At 35.5% G+C, this 15078-nt stretch overlaps 1 protein-coding gene across 1 annotated transcript; it reads right to left on the reverse strand.

Moving 5' to 3' along the window:
- Nucleotides 1–253: 253 nt before the first annotated feature.
- Nucleotides 254–11540, reverse strand: LOC106680018 (cytosol aminopeptidase). Its single transcript, XM_014419473.3, has 11 exons — nt 11166–11540; nt 8923–9035; nt 8672–8852; nt 8401–8549; nt 8226–8328; nt 7231–7411; nt 7010–7156; nt 4421–4612; nt 3850–3999; nt 3698–3774; nt 254–568 (listed from the first exon to the last, which is right to left on the reverse strand). The coding sequence occupies exons 1-11, from the start codon at nt 11253–11255 to the stop codon at nt 389–391; spliced, it is 1563 nt and encodes a 520-aa protein (XP_014274959.1). The 5' UTR covers nt 11256–11540; the 3' UTR covers nt 254–388.
- Nucleotides 11541–15078: the final 3538 nt, after the last annotated feature.

The following is a 15078-nucleotide window of genomic DNA, read 5'->3' on the forward strand; positions in this document are numbered from 1 at the left end:
TTATTTTTGTTGGTAGTAATAATTACAATTACAATAGAATTTATTCTCAAATGGCTTCCGAATTCAGCAGGTGTGATTAGGGATTTAATAGAAAAGAGATGTTTTTCACCTTTAATCTATCTTTTATAAATCATTATTATTTTGTACTATCAGATTTTTAACAACGAAAATCCAATATTTTTTTTTAGAACCACTATAGATTTACTTATGAACTACAGAATTATATACTAATAAATTAATAAACTCCCAAAGATAAAATAGTGGTGAAACATTTACTGACAAGTACTGTTGACTCACAAAACCATTGTAAAACTTAATATATGGCCAGTTTAACATAGGCACATACTTCGGACGTGGAATGAAATTATCAATGGAAATACATTGTTTGTTAACAGTCACACTTGTTGGTATGTGGACAAGCTAGTTGGTAAAGGAACTGGATGATCGTGCGAGTCGGGCGGCCCGTCATTGTTCCCTTCCGGAGGTAGCGCATTCCGGCCTCCCGATGGAGCAATCCGGTCGCTGACACCTCCATCAGGACGAAGTCACACTGCGCTGGCACGAACTCCTGCAACAAACACATCACAAATGTAATTTTTAAGATTCCTAATTCCAATTTCATACAAAAAATACAAACAGATAATCGAAAATCTACTCTGTCGTTGGATCCTTGAGCATAATAATGGTTGGGCACAAAACAAACCCCTAAATTTCTTTTCACCCTTGTACATTGCAAGTTCCCCATATTCCATATCTCATTTCCTTTCACCAGAGGTTTTTTTTAACTATTTTCATCTTTTGATTATGAAATTTTAAATGTTCAAAGGAGTTGAGACACGACCGTCGCTATCTCATAAGTTGACCCTTCCGGTTTGGTTCCGGACGGGGTGGATTGACTTTGGTTTCGTGGTAGTCCCGCGGAATGAAATCTCGACCCACTGTAGTCTGAATAGATTTCTTAGCTCTAGGATAATCCCGGTTATTAGAAATGAGGATGGGTACTTTTCAGCTTATTCCGCCATGTAGATCTTACCTTACCTCCCCCCTCGAAAAAAAAAATATATAGGATTAAGTTTTCAAACTGAAAATATGAATTTAAGGTACAAAAATAAGAAGAAAACAAATCCTTATAAAGTAGGAGTATAGTAAAGACTGCTACTTGTATTTTTGGGCTTTGGAAAAACTACGTGTTGTTGGGGCTATCTGACGTTTGGAGAATTCATCTCCAGCAAAAAATGGAATTAACAGCTAAACAATTCCATGCGATTTTTTTTCATTACTTTCGACGTGGATTGTCAGACAAGTGTGCAATGATGTACTTTATTCTTTAATAATGGCGATAAAACATCATCTTAAAACACTAAAAAATGGTATAACAAATTTAATCGTGATCGGCGTTCGCTCCAGAACGTATTCCGTGAATGTCGTCCAAAATCGGTTGTTGTGCCAGGAAATATCGATGCTGTTTGTGAACTGATGAAACGTGATTCTCATGTGATATACCACGGTTTGTCAATCTCACGAGATTGAGGCATATTTGGGGATTAGTATAACAAGCACCAATAAGATACGAACATTTGGCCGTAGCTTCGTTCGTGTTGGATCCTGGATAATCTGAAAAATGCTTAAAAAAAGGTTTGTATCGATTGGTGCAAGAAAAAATACGTTCAAGGTGCATCAGAAGTTGTATCATGAATTATGTACATGGTTAATTCCGAATCGTACACGACCATTTGTTTGTCAGAAATCTTCGGAAAAATTCGATAAAGTTGAAGAGGCGAGTCATAACAATGCTCGCTTTCACACTTTGGCTGAAACCGGCCAAACTCATGTGTCACTCGCCGTACAGCCCTGAGTGGCACCTAATGACTTTTTTTCATGAATTTCGTAACCACCCCAAGAAGCAGATTACGCATTCAAACTTGGGAGTTACCTCATTCGGAGTAGAAAAAGTTCTTCTAAAATTGGTTTAAACGCATGTAGAAGTGTATAGATCTTCATGAATAATATTAGAACATCGATAAAACCAATTTCGATCATAACTACATTTTTTTTTATTAGGCCATAGACATAAACAGCAACACTCGTATATATTTTTTTTTTATAAAAGATTTTTTAAAATTAAACATTATTCCTGAAAAGTTTTATGAAATGTTAGTTTGTGAGCAGAGCCCGAATTCGTATGCATTTGCATATTTTAGTTGCATTGATTTTTAAATAGCTAATCAACTGCAATTAGCCATGCAATTCATCTTGTATATTTTTGTAAATTTAACGGAAAAGCATCTTTGACTACAAATCCAAACAATTTCTTATTTGGATGATTAAAATTGTTTATTACAACTAAATAAAAAAACAGTAAAAAATAGAAATTGAAGTTAAAATTACTGATGAAATTCTGAATTACAATTGTGGGTTCATTCTCAATCAACAACACAATGTCAAATCAACGACAGTTACCTTGAATAATTTTTTGTAATCCACACACTCAGTTTTAATATTGGTTTATTGCTTCCTTTCATCATAAACCTCAAGCCTATGCATTTATTTGTCATATTAAATTATAATTAAGTCGATGATGTACTGAATAAAAAAAAATACACTAAATCTCTGATTTCAAATAAACACAGTAAGGACCCATAGCATAGAAAAAAGTGTATCCATGAATAGTACAATGTTATACAATAATTTCTATTTCATTAACACCTATTTTAGTTTCATTTCAACTAAACTGAAACAATTTCAGAAAACCAGTTTTTTTGTTAGATGAAAATTTCAAATTAATAAATGAATCTAAAGACAGTGTTACTTGCTAACCAGGTTAACCAGGAAAAAAAAGTATACAATTTGGCGAATTGAGAAAAGAATTTCAGGAGGTTGCATGTATTACGAAGGATTTACTGAAGAAGGCTATTCTATGAGAGTGGATATATAGATTAATCGGTTGGGATCTTGTGTTTAATTAATGGATTGATAAACGTAAAGATCAAGGATATAGGTAGGTTTTTGATTTTAAATACTTGGAACAGGGGGGATCACGAAGGAGGTATTGCCTGCGGGAGGTTGGATAAAACCACTTCAACGGGTATACCAGCGGGAGATATGGGAGCGTCTGGGAACCTTATGGAGCAATTTTTAAGTATCTTTAGTCTGAACCCTAGACAATCACATTGCCCTCCGTAATCATTAGTTTTGGATTTGAGGAACTATGTAAGACACTAAAGTTGTTAGGATCAAATGGATTTTCAGGGATAAGATCAGAAGAAAAGCCGTTTAAGGATGCAGAAGGAAGAGGATCAGCAAGGAAAGAGTTAAACTCGTCCGGATTTACTGGGTAATACGAACAAGGTTTAGAGCTTGTAATGGAGAGGTTCTTAAGAATTTCCCAATTGGATTTAGGGTCAGGTGCTTGGGATAAGATGTTGTGAAAGTATTGGTTCTGGGCGCGGCGTTAGGATGTTGGGGTAAGGTTTTAGAGGTACCTTAAGGTGGAATAATACTCTAAAATTCTGGTGTATCTGAAGGATCTTCTAGCAAGATCTCTTCTCATTAACTCTCTTATTCCATGGTTTTAAGAAATACGTGAAGATTAAGAAATGTAAGGATGGAAGAATAAGTAGATTTAGAAATCGTCAGCATATAAGTGGTATATTGAGTAGAGATTATGCAGCCAAACGAAAGTAGTTCTAAATCTTACCATCAAGAATGCCGCAGCCAAGCATGGACCACCACCCCTTCCCAATCCCGTATTAACCACATCAACTCCCTCATAATCTGAAAAAACGGAAATGATCAGTTTATAAAACAAACTGTGTATTCATTATCATATATATTATATTCAGAACTTACTGGTTACCCTGCTCCTAAAGCACTTCCAAAGCGGTAGCCTCCAAACCCTGTCTCCAGTGTAAGCTCCCGCCATATTCAGCTCCTCCCAACAAACGTCAGACGTTGTAAACAATCCGTTTGGTGGTGTCCCGAAACTGTTGTTTAAACCAGCTGCAAAAGTAAGATTATATTGTATCTAATAATACAACAAGTGTTTAAGTTGATTTACATTGTAATAATATAAAATGTTTAGATAATTGTTTTAACATTGTCATATATTGACTATAATTGTCTTTATTAATTTGTTAAATGTGGCTGTACCCTGAAACTAAATTCAGTTTAATAAGGATACTTCCACAGTTATTATTAATTAATTCATTCATTTTTATTTTTTAACTTTTTTTTTTTTTGCAAAATAATTGTTATTTTTTATACAAACAAATGTAACCAAGATGCTAGACAGGAATTAATATTCCCAAAGTGGATAGATTTCTGAAAATAGTTTCTTTGGAAATTTAACTCAATAAATGTTCATTATATCATTAAGTACGGTGAAATTGCATACTAATTAATTAATGTTCTGTTTACTCACTTGAGCTGGTGGATACGGTCATTATGAACGCTGGCTTATACCTGGCGCAGTAGGCGAGGCAGTCGGCGCAGATGACCCTCCCATCGTTGGCTGGGTCTTCTATCCTGATGGTCTTACCATTCCTGGACATGGTCACATCGCCGTGCTTCAGTGCCAAGCCGCTAGGCATATTTTCATACAAAGCGAGGACACCTGTTTTTTATAAGACAAAAGTCTCTTATTTATTTATTTTTCGAAAAGAAAAATAACAGCAAAATCAAAAAAATATAAGGTTAACCACTTTTACCAGCCATATTCCTGAAGATCTTCAGGTCAATAAAAAAACTTAACTATGCTCATGGAATTGAAGATTCTTTATTGCCATGAACAAATTATAGAGGTAGAACAAAGATGATTTTTTAGTTATATGGTTTAACTCTCTAGTGAAAAATAAAAGTTTTCGACCTTCCAATCCTTGAGGATCTTCCGCCATCTTGAAAAAACGAACTTTTTTTTGAAGTTATAATGATTCTTATACTTACGATTTTGTAAATGCCATTAAAATAAAACTGAAGATCTATTTTCAAATTTTATTTTGTTGAAATATACATATTTATAATGTTATGAAAACTGTGTTATAGTGTTTTAAATTCTTATTTCTCCAGAATCTACATGATTATCACAGATAACGTATATGAAAATCTAGACCGCTACAACTCATTAATTGGTCAGAATTTCAGTACTTTCTTTAGAATTACTGGTTAATTAACAACTGTGTGCTAGAAGATTTGGAATGCACAGAAAATCCTTTCCTAACTCGAGCTCACGTATTATTTTTGGAGTGTCCCTAGTTAGACGCAGACCGCCTGGATTTTATCTAATCTTAGTATAGTCCAATGCTGCTATTGCGACGAAAAATGTATCATATCTTTATAAATGCTAATGAACTTATAGGAGTCATTATAAGAGGAACAGTTTTCATTTCTAAAAATCGTAAAAAGTCACAATTTTGAGCAGCGAAAATCCATACCTGCTTAGTGGTATAGTTTCTTCACCTTTCATGTATTGGTCATGAAGGAGTTTAAAAATTGTTGAAAAGAATAAATAAATGAGGGAGTGAATAGTAAATATTTTTGAGTGATGAAGAATAGAAGAATTGAGATATTAAGATAGTTATTAAGATAAAATTAACTCCCTCATTATTGAATATCTGGGAAAAATTGAGAGAGTGGTTTTTATTTTTTTTCTAATTACTGTAATTCGTAATCATGAAAAAGAGCTTGCAAGCAAAAACCTTTTCCCTTCGAAAAATAAGACTCTAGAAAAAAAAATAGTTTAAAATTCTTCTTCTTCTTTTTTGGAAGTGACAGAGTGAAATGGTAAGAGAGTTCCTCCACAAAGACTGCCTCTGCAGAACCGAAGCAAGCAACTGATCGCTTGGCTGTTGGTCTAGAGTATTTCTGAATACTTTTGAGGCTATCCACTACCGTCCTTTCCCACTCCAACCATCTAGCCTTTTTCCCTCCAAGCTACGCCTTTAAACATTTTGTATTAGGTGAATATTTGTGCGAAGGAAAAACCTCCGGACCTAATGTTTTTTATTTTATTTCTTATTACTAGAGAAGAGAAATAAGTGCTTTATTCATTCATGCTACCCAAATACATCGGGTTGCAACATTACACAGCATACTGATCAATCCGTGATCGGACAGATATAAACTACGTACTTTTATATGATATAATAAAATAGAAAGAAAAACAAATTTTTTTCCCCACAGTTTTCTTTTACAATTAATACCTGTCTACACGCTAAATACAAGTTTTTCAATTTATTCCTTTTCCTTCTACTTCACAATTTTTATAAATGAAATAAAATCGACGAATTCCCCTATATAACAAATATTAAAAATAATAAAGTAATAAATGAAACAATAAACAAGATATGCCATGTATGCATGCCATCCCTCCTCTGGATAACTCCCTAACTCATTAATTTCCATGTGCGTGTGTTGAGGATGATTCCCAGGGAGTCGAGTATTATATTCTGTTATCCTAGCCCTGTCCTGGACATCATCCCCGAGTTCCCCCATTAAGGTCCTAGTTGTGCTGGGAATCGTTCCTCGGGCTCCGAACCAGAGGCCTCTCACGTTGAAGTCTCGTTCTCCGAAGCCCTCACGGAACTTCTCGTTGCGGAAAGGGGTGCATTTATCGTAGGTTTCTTTCTTTTCCCTATCTACTTTATTTGCCTGGTCAAGGTCGTTATTTTCATGTCTCACGGTGGGATCCAGAATGATTGCCGACTTCCCCTTCTTAGGAAAACCACATATATTATGGACCACCATAATATACCCTAACCACATATGGATACATCCGTATCTACACAGTAGACCTCGTCAAAGTAGGCAAATTCTCTTTCGTTTAGGAGCTTCATTAACTCGTACTTCACTCTATGATGTCGGCGTGTTATGAGGAGGGAGTTGTTGGGGCATTTCCCCAGCACATGTGCTGGTGTTTCCGCCCCTCTGTTGCATTTGCGATTGACATCATACCTTAATTAGAAAATAAAATAAAGCAATAGCAAATAACAGTCGAAACTTAGTAAAAGCTTACCTATAATATTTATTGGCAAATTGAGCCTGGCAACCGCTTTGATGACCGACACGACACAGGCAGCACCTGCAATATCACCTCTGTATATCGACATGCCTTTTGGGGGTTGCAGGTTCAACCCTCCAGTATCAAAAGTCGATCCCTTGCCTGAAATACAAAATATAAACTTATCCCTGAGCTATTCAAGTGGATGAATGTCCATTATCTAGACTTTTACTTACCCATAAGCACGACAGGTCGCTCGTTCTCCTTGCCTCCGCAGTACTTTAGCTCGGCGAAACCAGGCGGTTGGCAGGACCCGCGGGCCATCGTGAGGAAGGCGTTGAAATGGTTAGCCTCCATCCACTCTCTGTCGCGGAGTTCTACCTCAACTCCGCAAGGGCATAGGTATTCTATTGCCATCTGTTTTACAACGATTGTAAATTTAATAAAGTATGTAATAAAACGCGCTTTACATCCTCTCTATACGTCATACTGCATTTATTGGCATACGTTATAGGATTTATATAATGTTTGAAGAGCTCAAGAGGGGAAAAATCAGTTTTTTCGATTAATTTAATGAAAACAATATATTAGATTATAATTTACATAATTGTAATATAAACACTATAAAGTCAAAATTGATGACTCTGCCAATATTTATTTTCTTAATTAAATTTAATAGTTAAATAGTACATTCAACTAGGTTTCATTTCTGTGTTAACTAAACATCTGTATGTCTAATAGTTGAGATATAGTTTCTTATGAACCAAAAGTTTGATCTGAACAACTAGAAATTTTGTGGATTTATTTGAAGGAATATCATGACTGTTGCTACTCCTTCGAAGAAAAACGTAACGAACTACTTAATTCAAACTAAAATTATTTTGAGTTCTAATAGACATTCTGTACGTCGTTGTTGGTGTAGTAGTTTCCATGATATGGTTTAAAATAAATTCTCAAAATATTGATTTTTCGTCATTAATTGTTGCTCTTTGGAAAAGAGAATTTCGAGAATTTAAAGTATACAGCTGAAATGGGCTCATATTTATATTTTTTTGTTTCTGCTTCAAATGACGTTATTTTTTTTTTTTAAGTGTTTAATGAAAAATGCAATTTTTGTAAGGTTTTTTTAAAGCCGCAGTTTTTCAGTCCATTTCATACAGCTAACGAACCAAATTATATTTATGACTTTAAATGTTAAATGTTTTGTCGTATAATTAGGTAAAACAATTACCTGACAGAATAAGGTTGGTGTCATCAAGTTGGAGGGACATTCCGAAATCCAACGAGCCATGTTTTGCGATTCAGCACCTATAGTACCTTTTAACCACCACTGCCTGAAAAATAATAGTTTATGAAAAGCAAGAAACCCATTGTCGGAGATCGGTTTTTCATCGACAGTAACTTACACATCGTCGTTGTCATAGAGTTCTATCTTTGGTGCTGGTTCTTGGTCATCTTTGTTTCTCCAGTCTTGGTATTTCCAGACGGACAATAGGGAACCCTCTGCCGACGCTTCAGTATTTGTGAAACCCTCGACGAATATGTGAGTCGCTCCCTGCAATTTTAGTTCTCTTAGAAGCAACATCAAAGCATTCACCTCAGTGTGAGTTTTTTAATGAACAATTTTATTTTATTTTTTATAAATCAGATACAATTATTATTGCAAAAGGCACTAACCATGTCCTGTAGTGACCTGGCTCCTACACCAGCGGCCTCTCGGATGAACTCCTTACACTGGTCCAAAGCCTCGACGGGGTGGAATGTTGCGCTCTCCGGCCCCAAGCAGGCCACTGCCACGTAGCTGAAGTCATCATTTAGCCCTCCGAACACTTGAGCTTTGCCACGTGGTATTTTAGACCTGAAAGTAGTCGGCGTTAAGTTTGAATTTCGCTACAATGGTCTTCCTTTACTAGGAAAAAAATTTGTACCCTTTCAGAAGTTCTGAGAGCTTGCCGCACACACAATTGTCGAACTTGGATGCTGTTTCAGTCAGTTTGAGTGTGCCCTCGCAAGTTTCGTAAGCACCAAGAACAAGACCTTTCTGTCGAAAAATAACAATCTGACATTTTGTAGCCAGAGATTTTATAATAAATATGATGCACTTTTTGTTTTCTTTCAGCAAAAACGCTCTCAACTTCTTATCTCTTTATTTATTCCGAACGTTTCGGATATTCGTTAACTAACTAGTCCAATCTGCAATCGTATAGTAGATTATACCAACATTTACATTCATATTGTTTACAATTTAACAAAAAGTGCATAATATTTTGAATCCTTGGAGGCATATTAAATATTGAAAAATGAATATCAATATTCAACTGTTGATACTTATTTACGTATGTATATATTATGATAATTTTAGTAATATTATTTTTGTCTATCACAGTCATTACATATCCATTTTTTGAAACAGTAATAATAAAACTACTAGAGTAGTTACTATAAAACTATGTAAGATAAGAGAATAAATAAATATACCGTACTAATAATATGTTTATTCTCACCACCTCAGGGTAAAAATATTTTTAATCTGCTTGACCATAATACCCTACAATTGAATAAAATATTGGATAAATCAATTTTATAGGTTTCCTTGATGATGGGCCGAAGGTTGAAACGTAGGATAAGAATAATGATAAGAGAAATAAATAAAAATAAATTTGTGTTTAAATTAAAATCAATATTATATTATTCAATGTTTAATCGTAATTATGGATTATGATAATTTTATCAATCACAGTGATTACATACCAAATTGCTTAAATAGCTCTAAAAATGTATACAAAGTTTGATAATTATAATTTAGTCCTGGTATAAATGGTCTAAAGCTATATATAGTGAAGATCCACTGGAATATCATGTAAAGATTTGAGTGAGTTATATGCTCGGCATTAAGTCATTTTCCTCAAGTTTGGCAAACAGGTGGAGAATTGTAGGCCATAAGATAACCATGCGTATGACCTATTCGAAGGTGCGTCAAAATCACTTCCCCTTTGCGCAAATTTCTAGTTGATGATATCCAAGAGGAGACGTCACTTCAGATTTCCCTTAATTTGTTATTAGAACTATTTTCCCACGTTTTTCTCCATTTCAATTTAATCCTCTGCTCAATGAGGGCAATGAAACCATCGACAGGCACAGCGCGATATGGAATTCCTTCAGAAATCGCCACCTTAGCCGCCCTATTGGCCAGTTTGTTACCCGCTGTTCCGCAGTGGCCAGGGACCCAGGCGAAAAACATTGAAATACCGTTCCTTTTGGCGGACGGTAATGAGTAATAGATGGTTTGGTTTAGTGGGTTAATTGAATACTAGGATAGCATATGTTCCTTCAATACTAGGATTAAAATTGTTCCACGATACTAATTCTTCCTTATTTTTTATAGTTCGTACAGTTGTCCTCCTTCCATTATTTTGATAGATCTAGATCAATAATTTCAGAATAGAACGGATTGATATATATAAAAAAAAATTTACACTGATCAAGATATGTAAAAAAAGACAAAAACAAAATAAAAACACTGGATCAATTTTAACAACTTTTGAGAACCATTGATCACCTATCATTATGAACCTCACGAAATTATCGCCTTGATTATAAATATTGCGTAAACCTATTCAAAATATTGCTTTAATATAAAAATATTAAAAATAAAGTTTTAAAATATTCCATAAAACTACGAAAATGGTATGATAAGTAAAAAAAAAATGTTTAAATCACATATCGATGATTGGTAATTTAAACTTCATAACAGGTAGGTTATTCTATAAAAGGTTTCATTGCCACTCATCAATATTTATATTTTTATTTAAATAAAAGCTGTTAGGATTATTATTTTCTGGCGAAACTAAAAACAAATCCACCTAAAAAGTATGGTTGGATTTACGACAACTACACCACGATTATTTTTTCTCCAAAAGTAATTAATTTGGCCAAAATTCAGTTCAAAAATGGATTAATTTGGGACAAATTGAGAAATTTGGAGTTATGGTTAACGTAGATATAACAAACAGTCTTCAAGCATAAAATAGATAATCAAAAGGAATGTACCACAAGTACATATATACCACAAGCACTACGATGACTGCTAGATCTTTTATGTGCTAAAATACGGTAGTAAATAAGTTACGTGTTCAAAACTACACGATATTATTAGGGTTAAAACACTTACCTTCCCAGGAGGTGGGCAATCGAATGTAGCCAATCGTTTCGGAATAAAAAAAGCTCCAGCCACTGCGTTTAAAGACTTATGTCGAATCATGGTAATAATGTATGGAGAATTTCGATTATGTATTTTTAATTTGCGTTTTCCTTGTGTACATGTATAAAACCTACGTTGTAATTTATTCTGGTGCGTCCTGTTGTGTTTTGTTTGCAAATCAGCTTGTCTCTATTTTCATAATCTAAAAATTTACCGAACTTTCTGAGTGTCATTTAGTAAAATCAGTGTGTCATAAAATCTTGTTACTTGTGAGCCATCTTACTAGCATCATTAATTTTTCACCAAATATTTTATACTACATCAATTTAAAGTCAATTATTATATGATTCCAGCTGTTATTAAAATTCAAAATATGCTTCATTATTCTGTAATGTTCCATATTTTTTTAACATACTAGAAATATCTTTATCGTTAACTAAATGGTCTTCGTTATCTGAACGATAAAGAAAAATATGATTGTTGATCAAGTTATCAAGTAAAAAAGTTGTTTTTCGGATTATTCGTTGATTTCCTCTATCAAAACATTACAATAGTAACCTACCATTGATTCCATAATAACAAATTGTAATAATTGCAAACGACAATTAGCAAGCGATATTGAAGATAAAAAATATTGTAATTTCACTTAATTAAGTTATAATGACTGGCCTGGACCGCTCCCTAGGATGACCCCAATGTACAATGCAAAACACAGCCGGCTGGATTCGCTTTATCCTCGTTCCAAAGACATGTAGGGATTCTTTTATCATCGTCAAGGAACTATCGGTCTCAATCCTATTATTTTTTGTTTTATTCAATTTAACTGTGAATTTCGGTTTTTTCCCTTGTTTATTATTTATTTATTTTCTGCAGCGGATAGTCTAAAACCTGTGAAGAATTTGATGTTCTGCAAATATTTTTCAAATCCAAAACAAAGTAAAACCATCATAACAGAACTTATGGAATATATAGAAGCTCTGTAAAACTTTATGAAATTGCTTAGAAGTCTGCTGAACTTTTGTGTGTATTTATTTATGCAAAATAAAAAAAGAGGTAGCTCCAACAATTAAACTTATTTTAGATCTTCTGGAAGTTATATTTTGGACAAAATGAAATTGTACTTTTTCTTTTGTAGAATAATAAAAAAATATTATTCTTTAACTATAATTTTTTTGTTTCCTTGCTATCGAAGACAAGGTATTCATGCAGGAAATAAAAAAAAAAACTAGGTTCTATTTTTTGTCGGTACAATTTTTTTTTTTAAATCCCGTTACTATTTTGAAACTTAGTTTTCCTTTGAATGATACGATTGGTTTGTAACTTTCAAATTTGGCATCTCTCAATAATCTTCTTGTTTTTTCAAGGGGTAGGGTCAGCCTGGCAATGCCATTTTACTCCGAAGTGTAAATAGAACTCTTAATGTTATATGCCATTTATTTTTAAAAAGTTTATTAACTCACTGTTTTTGTATTCAGTGTTTCAGAGCCCCTATCGGTATGAATAGCTTTCCGGCGATTTATTTTTTTGTTCACAGCCAATGGCTTCCATTCTTTAATTTTTGAAATATGAATTGCATTATTATGTCAATAAAAATGATATTAAATAACTCTTATTTTAGATTTAACGTATAAATTATGACTATCATGATATATATTTACCCTACACTGTTAGTTTTTTTTTTCTTCTTACCTCCTGGAACAAAGAAAAGGCATTTACAAATATATGATCCGAGAGAAAAAGAAACCGAAACAGTCTAGTGGGCAATATGCTGCGGAACTCCTGGCTCACGATAACAGAATTCAAGATAAACTGAGCGAAATAATGGAAACAATTCAGGTACAGGGCCGGATGCAATTCTTATCCCTGGTGCTAAAGATACAGTTGGCAAAGGAGCTAGGGAAGAAGGAAGGATTTCCGAGAGAGCGCTCTTTTGTTGAAATAGCCCAAGATCTCATAGAAGCGAGCGCTAGAGAGGTAGAGGCCTGAATGGAAGTAGAAGAACCAGGGTGGACTCGGATAGAATACCAACGGCCAAGAACCATGCCCAACCCTTGGAGAAGGAGAGAACACGGGAATGGTAGAAGAGAGAGAGACCAAGAAAATAGAAGAAACCTAGTTAAACCCAGAATCAATAGTCGGCGGAAGGACAGCAAGTGTCACGGATCTGGTAAAATTATGTGGTGCATTGCCCGCGCACGAGGTGCTTTAAATGTGGCAATGAGGGGCACATAGCCAAACAGTGACCATATTTGTACCAAATAAGAGATGTGGGCCGGGGTGAACCAATGGAGATCAGCGCCCAATAGATACGGAGAAGCCACCGTAGGTTCAGTAGATCTTCAGATGAATCTACGCAAGCATCAGGAGCATCAGAGGAGGTAGAAACTAGAGGGTAGGGGTAAAAAGGTAGTCTAGAGGAGAAGGTAGAAACTAGAGGGCAGGGGTAAAAAGGTAGTCTAGAGGAGAAGGTAGAAACTAGAGGATGGAAGCGAGAGAAAAGAACGGCGGTCTGCCTACAATATATAATATATTGTGGGTGGTAAAAAAGAAGAGCGCGCCTGGTGAAATTACCGAAATGTAAAGGGTAGCTATAGATTATAGGAAGCTCAACGAGAATACTATAGACGAGACGTATCCGATCCCCAGATTTGAAGATATTTTGGACAGGCTGAGTGGGTCAACGGTATTCAGCACATTGGACTTTCAGGCCGGATATCATGAGATTAAAATCCACCCTAAGGATCAACATAACACGGCATTCACTTTCGAGAGGGGCCACTACGAATTTACAAGAATGCTGTTTGGACTCAAAAATGCTGCCATAACTTTTCAGCGCCTAATGGACGAATTTTTAAGAGGAATTGACGAATCTGTCTGTCAGATCTATATGGATGATCTGCTAGTATTCAGTGAAAATGAAGACGAACTTGTGGAACACTTACACAGGGTATTCCAGAGAATCAGACCAGTTGGGCTCAAACTATCATCGTTGGGGCAGGAGCAAATACATTTTTTGGGCCACACGATTTCCAGAAAAGGAGTTAAACCCGACGCAGAGAAAGTCGCAGCTATACGGAAAATGGCAGTGCCTGGGGATGTGAAGGGAGTTCGGAGGCTGCTGGGAACATTAAATTATTACCGGAGATTTGTTCCAGAAATGGCTGAGTACCTCGTCCCACTCAACAACCTTCTGAAGAAAGGCAGGAAGGTGATCATCACTCCGCTAGTGGAAGACAATATAAGGCGGTGCATGTAGAAGCTGCAGCAGGAGCCGGTGCTTGCTTTCCCAGACTTCACTCGGCAATTCACTATCACCACAGATGCGAGTGAGTATGCATTGGGAGCGGTGTTGTCTCAGGATGGTAAAGGGGGAGATCGCCCAGTGGCATATGCCAGTAGGCGCCTAACAGAGACGGAGGCCAGATACAGCGCACTGGAACGAGAGCTCTTGGGAATAGTATGGGCTGTTGACCACTTTAGGCCCTATGTATTTGGCAGAAGGTTTAGGATACACACTGACCATAGGCCTCTTCAATGGGTGGGGAAGTTGAAGGAATCTTCGGCTAGGATTACGCGTTGGAAGGAGCTCCTGACACAATATAACTTAAAACTTATCTATAAGGCAGGAAAAGAAAATGTAGCCGAGTGGTTGTCTCGAACAATTACTGTAAATGCAGTAGAAGAGGAGGCCGGAGAACCGTCTAGACAATTCCTGCGGGAGTGGGCACCGGGAGAGGAAGAAAAACAGAATGTGACAGAGGAAGAGGATAGGGAGGAATCTTTTCTAACGAGAGCTCGTTATAATAATACGATTATTATAAGGGAACACAATATTGTTACTATAGAAAGTATCAGAGTTATAAAGCTATTGGAATATGTACAT

The sequence above is a fragment of the Halyomorpha halys genome, unplaced genomic scaffold (genome assembly GCF_000696795.3).
Source record: "Halyomorpha halys isolate HHAL.00 unplaced genomic scaffold, Hhal_1.1 Scaffold239.1, whole genome shotgun sequence".
Classification (NCBI taxonomy): domain Eukaryota; kingdom Metazoa; phylum Arthropoda; class Insecta; order Hemiptera; family Pentatomidae; genus Halyomorpha; species Halyomorpha halys.

What these genes read in the sequence shown, in the direction of transcription:
- LOC106680018 (XM_014419473.3), bottom strand. Translation starts at nt 11,255, where the DNA reads ATGATTCGACATAAGTCTTTAAACGCAGTGGCTGGAGCTTTTTTTATT. An exon ending in CACCAACCTTATTCTGTCAG is followed by an intron (nt 7,412 to 8,225) that starts GTAATTGTTTTA and finishes GTTGTAAAACAG; the next exon opens with ATGGCAATAGAATACCTATG. An exon ending in TGGCTGCGGCATTCTTGATG is followed by an intron (nt 569 to 3,697) that starts GTAAGATTTAGA and finishes TGTTTGTTGCAG; the next exon opens with GAGTTCGTGCCAGCGCAGTG.